The sequence below is a fragment of the Barbus barbus genome (assembly GCF_936440315.1).
Source record: "Barbus barbus genome assembly, chromosome: 18".
Taxonomy (NCBI): Eukaryota; Metazoa; Chordata; class Actinopteri; order Cypriniformes; family Cyprinidae; genus Barbus; species Barbus barbus.
The window spans coordinates 26,584,281-26,597,854 of record NC_136746.1 but is presented as its reverse complement, the minus strand read 5'-3'; the positions used below and the strand labels follow the sequence as shown (position 1 = coordinate 26,597,854).

Genomic DNA, 13,574 nt, shown 5'->3' with positions numbered 1-13,574 from the left:
TAAATAGAACCTGTCTGACAAAGTGAAGCATGCTTAAAGAGCAACACATTATGATCTAAAGAAATTCAAGAGCAGATGAGAAACAAAACAGTTGACATGTATTAGTCTGGAAAGGGTTATAAGCCATTTCTAAGGCTTTGCGAACCACGGTCAGAGCCATTATCCACAAACGGAGAAAACATGGAACAGTGGTGAACCCTCCCAGGAGTGGCCGGCCTACCAAAATTACTCTAAGAGCACAATGACGATTCATCCAGGAGGTCATAAAAGAACCCAGAACAACATCTAAAGAACTGCAGGCCTCACTTGCCTCAATTAAGGTCATTGTTCATAATTGAACAGTAAGAAAGAGACAAAACTGAAAAAACAGCATCCATGGGAGAGTGCTGACCAAAAGGGAACACAAAGGCTCGTCTCATATTTGCCAAACAATATCTTGATTATACCCAAGACTTTCGGGCAAATGTTGTGTGGACTGATTTGACAAAAGTTTAACTTTTTGGAAGGTGTGTGTCCCGTTACATCTTGTGTAAAACCAATACGACATTTCATAAAAAGAACATCATGCCAACAGTCAAACATGGTGGTGGTAGTGTGATGGCCTGGGGCTGCTTTGCCGCTTCAGGACCTGGACGACTTGCCATAATTGATGGAACCATGAATTCTGCACTTTATCAGAAATTCCTGAAGGAGAATGTCCAGTCGTCAGTTTGTGACCTCAAGCTCAAGCGCACTTGGGTTATGCAGCAGGACAATGATCCCAAACACACCAGCAAATCCACCTCTGAATGGCTAAGAAAAAAACTAAATTAAGGTTTTGGAGTGGCCAAATCAAAGTCCAGACTTAAGTCCGATTGAGATGCCGTGGCATGACCTTAAACAGTCCTTTCATGCTCGAAAACCCTCCAGTGTGGCTGAATTAAAACAATTCTGCAAAGAAGAGTGAGCCAAAATTCCTCCACAGCGATGTGAAAGTCTCATTGCCAGTTATTGCAAACGCTTGATTGCAGTTGTTCCTGCAAAAGGTGGCACAACCAGTTAGTAGATTTAGGGGGCAATTACTTTTTCACGTGGTGCCAGGCAGGTTTGGACTGCTTTTTTCCATTAATAAATTAAATCATTTCAAAACTGCATTTTGTATTACTCAGATTGTCTTTGTGTAATATTGAAAACATATAATCAAATGATAAAATGTATTAACTTTAATTTATATTAACAAATGCTGTAATATATATATATATATATATATATATATATATATATATATATATATATATATATATATATATATATATATATATAATGGACTATTCCTCACTTTGTTGGTCTGTTCAGAGTTGTAGGTTAAGGACGACTAATATACTACAATATGCACAATAATGTGGCACAACTTTTTAGTGATTTTGCCCCATCAAACAGCCTTCGACCAGCTTTTCTGTCCTTTGCCACCAAAAGTATAGGTTACTCCCAGCAGGAGCTCTCTCTCCCATCCTCTGTGTTAATTTCTCACTCACCACACCTGATAAATGAACAGCAGCTGTGTCCTAAATCCACAGACAAATAAACCTGAATAAACACAAAGCTCGTCGTTTACACAGGCCGGTGTAATCCAATAATCCTTTGCACGTACGTCCTAACCGTCCCGCCGCCCCCAGCGCTGCCAACTCCAATCGGCTGTTCACCCGTGTGGCACCCTGTTCAGAGGTGACCCCGGCTATAATGGAAGCAGCTTACTGATGTCCAGAGGAGGAGAGGTGTAGGAGATTACACAGGCTTTAGTTTGTGATGTTCACTTGACCTTACATACTCAATGCAAAGATTGTTTGAATGAGTCAAAAGAATGATTGAGATGGATGAGACTCTGATTACAGACAGTCTGACCGCTGCACCTATGTTAGGGTCAAACTTTTATTAAGTCCCACATCCTCCTCATCTTTGTGACCAGTCTTTTTATGCGGAACCAGTCTTTTTACTAGTTTTCCTGTAGCTCAAATAGTAGGGCATGGCGCTAGCAACGCCAAGGTCATGGGTTCGATTCCCAGGGAAAGCAAGAGCTGATAAAATGTAAAAACTGTAACTTGAATGCAATGTAAGTCGCTTTGGATAAAAGCCTCTGCTAAATGCATAAATGTAAACTACATTTTTTCACACTTTTAACTCATTCACATTCAGTACATTCAGTGACTTTGTAGGAGAAAAGAAATTAAACTTTTCTGTTTACATGGTTATTATTTAAAGATTTATCAATTTATGGGTCTCTATGTACATATACAGTGTGAAACTTTTCCTCATATATATGTATTTTATGATTTTAACATTTTAAATCAACATTTTAATATAAAAATGCATTTACATTACTTAATTACAATTTAATCATAAGTGTTTAAGACTATTCTTTTCATAGACATATACTGTACTTATACAATATACATATACAACTTATACAAGTCTGAAACAGCACTGAAAATATGATACTATAAGTTTATATTATAATGTTTACTTATTTTGATTTTTATATTCCAAGCTCTGATTGTGTGATTTAAAATGTTTTGTGGTTAAAATATTTTATTGTTAAAAAACACATTTATATTTTTTAATCATTACAAATTATTATTATTTTTTAAACATTTTATTTTACTTTTTTATTTTATTTTTTTAAGGCATGAGTTTTTTTTATTGACCTAAATGTACAAATACAGTAAAAAAAATCTACAGCTTTTTTTATTTAAAAAATAAACGGAAAGCTTTAGTTTCTCTAGAAATTTAAAACAAATAAAACTTTTGATTTAAAATGATTATTTAGATGGTTCACGTTTTCTTGGTTACAATCAAATGTAAGCAAATTGAAGCAAAATAGACACCAAATGCTAAGTGATTCTATTAATTCGACAACTACTGTAACAAGGACACCTTAAAATAAAGTTTAGCTGTAAAACACGCTGAAAATAAATTGTTTTGCACATTTATTATTAGCTCATGAGTCTCTGAATGTCGCCCCTGCAGGTGCGGTGGACCAAGACAGCAGGCAGCGCTTCCGACAAGTTCCAGGAGACGTCCATCTTCAATGAGACTCTACGGATCCCCAACATCCAAAGAGTGCAGGGCGGCCGCTACTACTGCAAAGCTGAGAACGGGGTGGGGGTGGCTGCCATCAAGTCCATTCGCGTAGATGTGCAGTGTAAGTGATAGGGCCATGATCCCTCCTCTTCCCAGCCTGATCCCTCCAGGATTTCCTGCAGGAGGTGAATCAGTGTGAACTCTCCAGAGCTCCATCTCTGTCCTAGTATCGGTGTGGGAGGTTATGGAAAACAGGAGGGAAAATGATGCTCAGTTGACAAAAGAGGAAACAAATTGTAGCACCCAGCAGCTTTTGAGCAGATTTAATAAGATGATTGATGGACATATGGGCTGCACCGGACAGATGCGCCTGGAGAGTTCGGGTGAATGAATTGGAAGGATCTCGAGTGAGAGTTGAAGCCATAGTTCAGGCAGGGTCACACTCTTTATGTGTGTAAGGGATTCCCTGCAGTGCTGCCCAGCACCACTGACCCACTGTCCCGTTGAGCCAAGGGTCAGGTCAGTGGCTACAGCCAGACCCCACAAAAAACACCTACAGTAGACTCCTCACTCTCTCAGATCAACCTCACATTCAATACTAACAACCTTAAGGGGTATTCACTCAGAACTAGTTTTGAATTTTATTTTTTAAATTTAATATTTTTTATTCAACTGGATCTGTTCCCAGATCATCTCTCCGTAACATTTTTGTCTCATTTTTAAATTTCATTCATAGTTTTTGTAATTCAAAACGAGTTTTTATTTCTTTATCATCTCGTTTTCGTCAGTGAAAAAGAATGTAAAAAAATTAACAGTCTGAGACCTCATTGAAAATCTGCAACTTTTTTCCATTAAAAATTGTAAACAAAAGCTTAAGTTTCTCCAGAACTGTTACATTCAACACTAACAACCCTAATGGGTGCTCACTCAGAACTAGTTTTTTTAAATGTGTTGAAATTAAATACAATTTATTAAAATGTATAAAAAAAGCAATGAGCAAAAATATGTACCTTATTTTATACATACATAATGATATATATACATAATATACAGTATATATGTATATAATATATATAATGTAATATGTATTATACATACATTATATATATATATATATATATATATATATATATATATATATATATATATATATATATATATATATATATATTAAAAAATTACGTGTATCAGAACTAAACAAAAAAAAGGTCTTGAGATTCATTTTTATGAGGCTTGCTTCAAAAATAATGGACAGCAGAAAACAGCAAAACAGCAGTCGAAATGCGGCTAATTGGTCAAAAACATCCGTTTAATGCATGTTAGCATCAGGGGCGTAAATTTCATCTAACATTATGGGGGGACAATATACATAAAATTTCTCAAGAGCAGTATTTGAAGGGGACACAAATAATACAGCTAAAATTGTACTTGTAAGGATATGTATGCACAGAGGAAATCTACTACTATTAGTGTAGCAGGGAGACTAAGGCGTCATTTTAATGACAAATGCAGAGAGTGCATTATTGTGGCTCGAAAGCACATTGTAGCGCGAGCGTGAATCTCTTCCCTCGCACAAGGATTTTCTCGCACAAAACCGGACGCCCACCCTCAGAAACACGCTGCTCTGGCAAAGAGAAAATAATCACTTCATCCGATGTTTAAGTGAATAAAATAGCCAATTGACAGCCTTACTTACTGGAGTTCCACGACTATTGAGACTTTGTTCACTCTCACTGGACATGTGTGTGTGATATAAAAGAGGAAAGCATTTGGACCAAAGCACTGTGAGTTAAGGGAGGAGGAGACTCAAAATGTTTCTAAACTTAAAACGCAATTTGCCCAGTTTAAGTTTGTGTTGTTTTACACAATTATTTTAAGTATAAACATTATTTACGATACACAGCGCGGCTTTTTAATCATATTTTTAGGGGGGACAATCCTCAGATAGGGGTAGTCTTGTCCCCCCCCCCCCCCCCCCCCCCCCCCGACCCCCACCTATGGGATTTCCACCTATGGTTAGCATAGAAACACAATTAAACAGTTAATTAAACAGACAATTAGAAGTGTGGTGGAATACAAAAACACGTTCTGTGTGAACCGGCCATTATTCTTTTACCCTCACGTCTTTGCATGCCTCTGTTGCAACATATCGTAACCTCTCACAGACTTTTGTATGCTTAATTTACTTCCAGCCGCTAACACACAGCAAGATTCAGTCAGCGATCTCCCTCTATGGTATTCAACCATCACGCCTTCCCCGTGGCCCCTCCTCGTCCCCCAGAGGATGGCTGTGTTGTTCCATAGGGTTCCCCGGGGGCGGATGATAATTGTGTAGCAGGTAAACAGGGCAGGCTGACAGCTGCTCTGAGTGGAAGCACTCCTGACGGGTGATGCTTGTTCAATTTTCCCCCACCGGCTCCGCGGATGACTTTAGCACCACAACACCGGCAATTAGACTCAGCCTGACCAGAGCGGTGATGCACGGCGCGGACCACCCACCACACACACACACACACACACACACACAACATCTCCCCTCAATCTTGTACAGCACCAAACCCCATTACTGAGAGAAAAGAGAAGTAAGAGAGCAAGTGTGAGCTGTGAGATGGAAAGGTGAGAGGTACAGAAGGTGTGAGAGATAAAGATGGAAGAATTACGGAAGCGGGATTGAGAGGATGTTGGGAAAGGCATGACAATAAGAGCCTCGGAGTGGCCTGATTCTTTTGTTGGGCTGAATAAAAGATCCATACTGCTTTTATAGCGCAACACCAGCATTCGCATGCGGCCAGTTTGACACGGGCAGAGTTTTAAGAGTTATTTGGTTGGAAAAGTGATGACAAATCTCTCTCTTTTTCCATTCCCTCCTTTTCTTGTGAGGTCTCTATTGGTTCACGGCTACGTCCAGGGGCGTTTTGATGTGTTTCTTTAAAGGGACTTTGATAAAACCAGTCACTGTTCCATGTGTGCTGTGCTAAAGCTGTTTGCCTGATTTTATGTCAGCATATTTAATCTATTTAACCTCAGCCTGGCACATTCTACAGAGCCAGACAGCCTTAGTTAACATGAAAGAGAGAGATGCAGGGGGAAGTGAGAGGTACAGAGCAGCGATGCACACAACTACATATTTTCAAAATGAACTAGTCTGCGGTTTGTCAGAATGATTATTAAAATAATTAGGTGTAACTAGGCTGCTTTAGGGTTTTGCTTTCAAAACGACTGGACAAAAGAGGCATATGTTTAAAAGTAATATCTGTTAACTAGACGTGTTGTAAACCGCAATTCTAAATCACATATTTTCTTAAGTTGTCTTGTTTTTCATGCAGTAAAAATATGTAAACATCATTGAATAGGATATATGTGCTTAATATATTATGCAAAACTGAAGAAATGTATTTTCCCTTCTTCACTATAACAACCTATGACCTTATAACAAAAAAAAAGTTTTTTATTAAAACAATTTTAAATAAAATTTTTGTATATAGGGTAGTTGATGATCCTGACCAATCCTTTGCAGCTAATGCAGGTATTGATGGAAACATTAAACACACATACTGTAAGCACGCACACACACACTCAGTAGGTGTTTTTTTGTGCGGGGTGGCCAGTCTTTGACCGTGGCACTTTGGCCAGTGAGACAGTGGGTAACTGTTCTGGGTTCAGCGTGCCTCTACTGTAAGGATGGACTTGGTTCAGAGACCCAGTTCTCACCCTTTCATTCATTCAGTACAGTTCAGATAACAGAATCCAGCACCAGGTAAGAAAGACAAAAGCATGTGTGGAGCGGCTGGTTGGATGAACTGTACACCAGACATATTTATTTCCTGCAAAATGTTTTCCTTGACATTTCTTGTATACATTTTCATTATTTACATTTCATTCTGTCTAGGTGGATTCAGTCAGGTATGTGGGCATAAATCACTGAATCCTAAAGCAGATTACTTTACATGAATAAACGGTGTAATACTGCTGTGATATTTCACACTGTTCATTTGTTAGAATATGAAATGCAACAAGAATGATATGTAAGATTATTTGTAGTTAGATAAGTCATTATTACATTTTTGGCTAAGCAATGTAGTCTTGAACAACCACCACTGGCACGAGCATGTACAGTATGTAGAAACACATGATCATCTTTTATTTCCTCTTCCTTTCACACAAGTGCCACTTTCTCAAGTACTGATTAAGAGATTATGAGCTCTGTAACATGTCCTGAAGATGTTAAATATATACACTTGCATTCATTGCTCAGTGGTTGCTCTTTCATACTGTACCTCAAGAGATGGTATTTTCAGGTTTTATTTAAGTATAAAATTGGTCTTAAATGTTTCTCCTAAAACTCTAGAATTAAAACTACGGAGCTATTAAATGAATGTAGAGACTGTTGTCCGGGAGGAATTTGATGAGAAATGTTTCATTTTTTTATCTTGTCAAATCAGTTTGAGGCATTGTTGAGTAATGATGCTGAAAATTCAGCTGTTGCATCATAATTACATTTCAAAATATATTCAGATATAAAACAGTTACATAATTATTAATATTACATATTAATAATATTTCACAATATTACTTTTTTTGCTGTATTTGGTGAGCATTAGGGGCTCAAAAATATTAAAAACCGACCCCAAACTTTTGAACTTGTATATAAGACTAATTTTTCACTCAAGAGAAAACTCTGAGAAGCAAGAGACTGCTCCGTTTACTCTGCATTTACTCTCCTAGGAAATATATGAAATCAATCTGATTTATGATTTTTCTTTCCATGTGGATCAGTGTGTATTTGTGATATGAGCTCATCCGTGTGCTGAGCTGGAGTGTGTTTGGTTGTGCTGGTTGAGTGTGTTTGGGCACAGACTCGTCTCCGCTCTGATTCTTCTGGAGTGTGTGTGTGTGTGTGTGTGTGAGCTGGCCTTCAGCCCCAACCTGTCTGTGCGTGCCAGAGTCTGGCGTCACAATACAGTCCACAAAAAGCCCCTTGTGCTGAAGACACCAGAAGAGCACTGGAGGAGAATAAAAATGAACCAGTGACTCACACACACATTTAAAACAGGCCTGACACTATATACTAAATCTTAGTGCACTAATTGGAAAAACAAAGTACAAGAATTCCACCTTCTGTCATAGGAGTTTAAGAGCTTTCCCTCTTTCTCTCTCACACACACACACACACACACACACACACACACACACACACACACACACACACACACACACACACACACATGTTGGTTTTTGGTGCTATTGCCCTACACCAACCCTACACCTAAACTTAGCCCTCACAGGAGACTTTGTGCATTTTTAGATTTTCAAAAAAACACCATTTAGTATGTTTTTTAAGCCTTTTGAATTACGGGGACATAGGCAGTGTCCTCATAAACCACCTTCATATTGTAATACCTCTGTCATACCCATGTCATTATACAAATTTGTGTCCTCATAAACCACATAAACATGCACACACACACACACACGCACACACTTCTGTGGTTATGGAGAAGGCACATTGTATTTGACCTTTGGGTTGTGATTGTGAAGGGTAGTTGTTAGGTAGTTGAAAGGTGAGTCATTGTGCTTTCTTTGGGCCCAGACAGAAGTGTGTGTGTGTGTGTGTGTGTGTGTGAGAGCACCCACATGTGCTTTTTCCTAAATGTCATCTTAGAGTGAAACCAAAACCAGTTAGTTCATCATATCTCGTCTGTCTGTGTCAGAAAAGTCTTTTAAAGGACTCAATGTAAAGAAGAGGAGCGAATGAGAGGAAAGGGCATTGACAGAATGAAAGGAGATAAAGAAAAGGTGGAAGAAAAGAAGAGATGATAGAAAGAGAGAGGTACAAGAAAAGAAGAACTACGAAAGAGTAGAGGAGAGGAAAAGTGTAATAGACAGCTTGAGAACAAAGACATCTCTTACAATATTACTCGTCTTCGGTGTCACATGTTCCTTCAGAAATCATTCTAATATGCTGATTTGTTGCTCAAGAAACATTTTCCTTATTATTATCAATGTTGAAAACTGTTGTGCTGCTTAATATTTTTGTGGAAACCATGATGCATTTATTTTAGTATTCTTTGATTCATAGAAAGCTCAAAAGGACATTGTTTATTTTGTAACATTATATATCATTTTAATGCATTTAGTGTACTGGTGTTCATTCAGGGATGAGATCAAGCTAATTGAATTATTTCAAACAGCAATATTCTGACAGGAGAGGAAAGAGTGAGAGAGGAGATGGAAGTGATGAAGAGTGTCCAGTTCAAGATGTTCAGACCTGCACGCTACTGGCAGGACGTCTCCTTGAGCTTCGGGAGGTAGAGCAAATTAGGCAGTGATAGCAGGAGGTGAGAGACGAACGGAGGAACACGTTCATTCTTCTCCTTTGATGAGTTTAGCAGAGATCATGTCACACTCTGACCTAAGATCAGCTTCTTACGATAAAGCTCCTTATCCATGTCTTTGTTCTCTGGCTTCACTCACATCCTGTTCAAAAATAATTTTTTATGTTTTTGAAAGAAGTTTCTTATGCTCACCAAGGCTGCAGTTATTTAATAATAAAAAAACAGTAATATTGTGAAATATTATTACAATTGAAATGAGCTTTTTTTCTATTTGATTACATTTTAAAAAGTAATTTATTCTTGTGATGCAAAGCTGAATTTTCAGCATCATTACTCCAGTCTTCAGTGTCACACGGTCCTTCAGAAATCATTCTAATATGATTTGCTGCTGAAGAAACATTTCTTACCATTATGAATGCTGAAAACAGTTGTTCTGCTTAATATTTTTGTGGAAACCATGATGAATTGAATTTTTTCAGTATTTTTTGATGAATTGAAAGAACAGCAAATCGAAAACATTATATCTTTACTGTCACTTTTGATCAGTTTAAAGCATGCTATTAAAAAAATCACACTGACCCTAAACTTTTGAACGGTAGTGTATGTCCTGATTAGTGCACTTCACGTCTTTGTTCTCTGGCTCGACTCATCATCCCAAAAGCCTCTCATCTCGTCAAACAGTTGTGCTAAGCAAAGTCTTCTTCTAATTGGCTGATTTGGGTTGATGATGTTCCCGCCCCCTCACCCTTGTCTTTGATGATGTCACCTGAAGGCATGGCCCCCCACTCTTAAATGCTGCCTCCCTCCCGTGCGGAGCTGCCTCGGCTTCCGCCTCACGTTTGACAGCAGGCTGCTGGATGAAAGAGAATGCTTCACACCGTATGAAAATTTCATACAGCTCTAATAAATATCTGCAGGCGGTCTAACAGTTGAAATGTGTGCTGGCTCGCGCGTGGATTTCCCGAACCTGGCGTGAAGCGCTGCAAGAGCGAGCTTTAGTTTATCATTTGGTGTAGAGCGAATATAGGAAGACATTTTAAGGTGTCTGAACTGCTCATTTGGGTCTTTTTAAGAGAAACTGATTTGGTGGAAGTCACCCGAAGGGCAGGAGAGATTTCTAGAGTGAAAAGTCATGGTGTTTCATCTGTAGTGGGTTTCCTTCAACTTTGTATTGAATAAACATTAGCAAGAGCTTCAAACGAGTGTTATACACTGAGACGCAAGTTCATTTGCAAGACGTTTCGGGCTGAAATTAGCTTGTCAGGGAGAAGAGGGATAGACAAAATTCTATTATATGAAAACTGAGTAAAAGAAAATCATCAAGAAAAGAAAATAATGTACTTTTAGTCCCTCTAGACCAGAGTTTGCTAACATTTTTTCCCCTTAAATTCCTAATGTAAAAATGCTAGATTTTATTGGTAACAGACTAAATCCAGGTGAATTTCATTTTTATTTCATTTTTTTATTTTTGTTTTTCTACACATTAATTAATTTCTTTCATTTTATCAAAATGTAGTGATATACTAATTTCCCATGTATTTTGTTGATCTGTGATCATTTCTTTTTGTTCAATATTTGCTCTTGGAAAAGGTTTTAGGTATTTTCAGCTCTCAAAAGCAGTAAATCCATTATCAAACACTTCTTCTCTTTTTATTAGGAAATGCTCTTCTGCCTCACTTTTAAAAATATAATTTTAAGTGCTCTGGCTTCATTAAAAAAATAAATAAATAAATAAATAAAAATATTTCTATTAGATGACTATTCCAAGGCTTCTTTCAGTAGACTTTGAGATTGTTTTAATGGCAAAAGCGTCACATTACAATTTATTTTATGGACCAATTCTCTCTTTTACAAACAAATAAATAAAACATTTAAAATATTTTTTATTTTATTTTATTTTATTTTATTTTATTTTATTTTATTTTATTTTATTTTATTTTATTTATTTTATTTTATTTTATTTTATTTTATTTTATTTTATTTTATTTTATTTTATTTTATTTTATTTTATTTTAAAGGAGGATGGCAGTGTGGCATTTATTTATGTAATCTGCATTTGAAAACTTTTCCTGTTTTGGCCATTGAGGTTGTGGCAGGGCTTGTAAGAGTCATTCTCGTGGATCTCTCCCTCACTCTCTCTCTCTCTCTTTCCCTAACTTGTTTCTCTCTTAAACTCCCTCTATCTCTCTGTGCTGTTTAAACCTTGTTATTCAGACTTGGATTGTGTCTACAAAGCCCCAAAGCCACAGGGAACGAATGTGACAAGGCCTCTGCGTCTCTGCTCTTCGTCTACTCCAGCTCACACTCATTCTCAATAAATCCTCCGACCTTCTGCTCTTTTGCTATTTAAAGTAACACAGCAGCAGAAACGTGCATATCTGCTAGTGCTTTTGTTCAGAAAGATATATATTTAATATATAGAGTCGTGAGTTTAATAAAGTCTAAAATCTGAAAAGATATTAAACTTTAAAATTATGAAGATAACATGAAATTACTTTTTCAGATAGCAAATCATTTTTGAAGAGCTGGAATTGTACTACTAAGTTTGAAAAGTCAGCTGTTATATTTAAAGAAATAGTTCACCCCCAATTTTTTGTCATAATTTAATCATGAAATATTTTTTTTCTTCAGTTAGAAACAGAAAACACATTTTGGCCAGAATATTTCTAATTTGCATTACTAATTTATACTTTCAAGCACCAAAAGAGACAAAAGAGCACAATTTATAAATTGCACACAAGCAGAAATGACATTTGTTATATTGTTTGTAAATAATGACTTTAATTTTGGTCTGTTTCTCTTTTTGAAGCTTGACCGTCTGAATCAACATTTACTTTCCTCATACTGCAGCTTGGGCATTCTGCTTAATATTTCATTTTATGTTTCAAGATGTCATATAGGTTTGGATCAACATGAGGTCAAGTTTTATGTTTTTGGATGAACTATTTCTTTAGAATCTGCACAAGCTTCATATCACCTCAAGGAATAGCAATCCTACCACTAAAAGAGAGTAACACTCGCTGGGAATGAGAATACTTGTGGATCCCAGGGAATTCTCAGCAATTTCCCTTTCTCAAGCTGAAACATTATTACTTCTCACAGATGACAATATGCTATCGGTGAGGGATATCAGTCCTTGCATCAACTCATTTAGTCTCTTATTCTTATTCAGATGAACTCTGAGATCCACATCAACATCTCGCGCACCACATACGCTCACTGTGCGCTTTGTAAAGATGGTTAATAACTTTCTATCAGCTTTCATATATTTTTGCAGACGCATGTCTTATTGAAATGTGAAATGGGGAGCTGTAATAGGAGAGACGCTCTTGAATGGAACAGACCACCTTCTGCCTTAGCTTTAAAAAGATGCTTTTGAGTGCTCTGGCTTCATTCAGCAAAAAGGTAGAAAATGAAATAAATAAAAAACTGTTTTTCTTTCTATTAGATGAATATTCCAAGGCTCTGTCTTCTCTCAATAGGATTTGTGATACTTTTAATGGGAAAAGTTTGAGGATTTTCAGCTTTTAAAAAGCATTGAAACCGTTTTTTTTATTTTATTTATTTTTTAAATAATATTAATATATTTTTTGTTATTTTCTTGTACTGTTGTTGTTTTGTTTTACTGTATGCGGTTTTATTATTATTTTTTTTACATTTTATTTTTGTTTTACAATACTGTTTTATAATTTTTGTTTTATTTTGTTTTTGTATTATTGGTAAAATATTTTGGGGAAAATTATTTACATTTAGTCATTTTGCAGACGCTTTTATCCAAAGCGACTTACAAAAACAAAAACTAAATTTATAGTTTTAATTACTTTTTTATTTAGTATTTTATTTTGTTAATTTGTCATTTATTATTTATTTTGTTATGTTTTATTTAATTTTATTTTGGTATTGGTTGAAAAAATGCTTTAAACATTTGTTCTCTTTCTCTTTTTAAAAATGATTTTGTAGTTTACTGTTAATTTGTTGTTGTATTTTTTTTTTTTTTTTTTTTGGTTGTGATTTACAAAGCAGTCACATATATTTTCCAATGTTTGGAAGGTTTGGCTAGTTATCACAGAATCTTTTTTTTCCTCTCTCTTTATATAAACTTTTCCAGGAAGCGCAGTTTTGTCAGAATTGTGTGTTGTTTATATTGCAGGTGCAGCCTTTATCTCGTGGCAGCTTTCTGTG

General features: G+C 36.4%; 1 protein-coding gene across 1 annotated transcript in view; it reads left to right on the top strand.

Annotated features, from left to right (window-relative positions):
• The window catches only part of LOC306884602 (MAM domain-containing glycosylphosphatidylinositol anchor protein 1-like), a gene marked incomplete at both ends in the record, with an annotated part of 214,579 nt that overhangs the window by 66,901 nt on the left and 134,104 nt on the right, over nucleotides 1-13,574 (top strand). Inside the window, one exon of the mRNA XM_079440601.1 lies at nucleotides 3,004-3,178. Coding sequence (XP_079296727.1) covers nucleotides 3,004-3,178 — 175 coding nt within the window. The remainder of the gene's footprint in view (nucleotides 1-3,003; nucleotides 3,179-13,574) is intronic.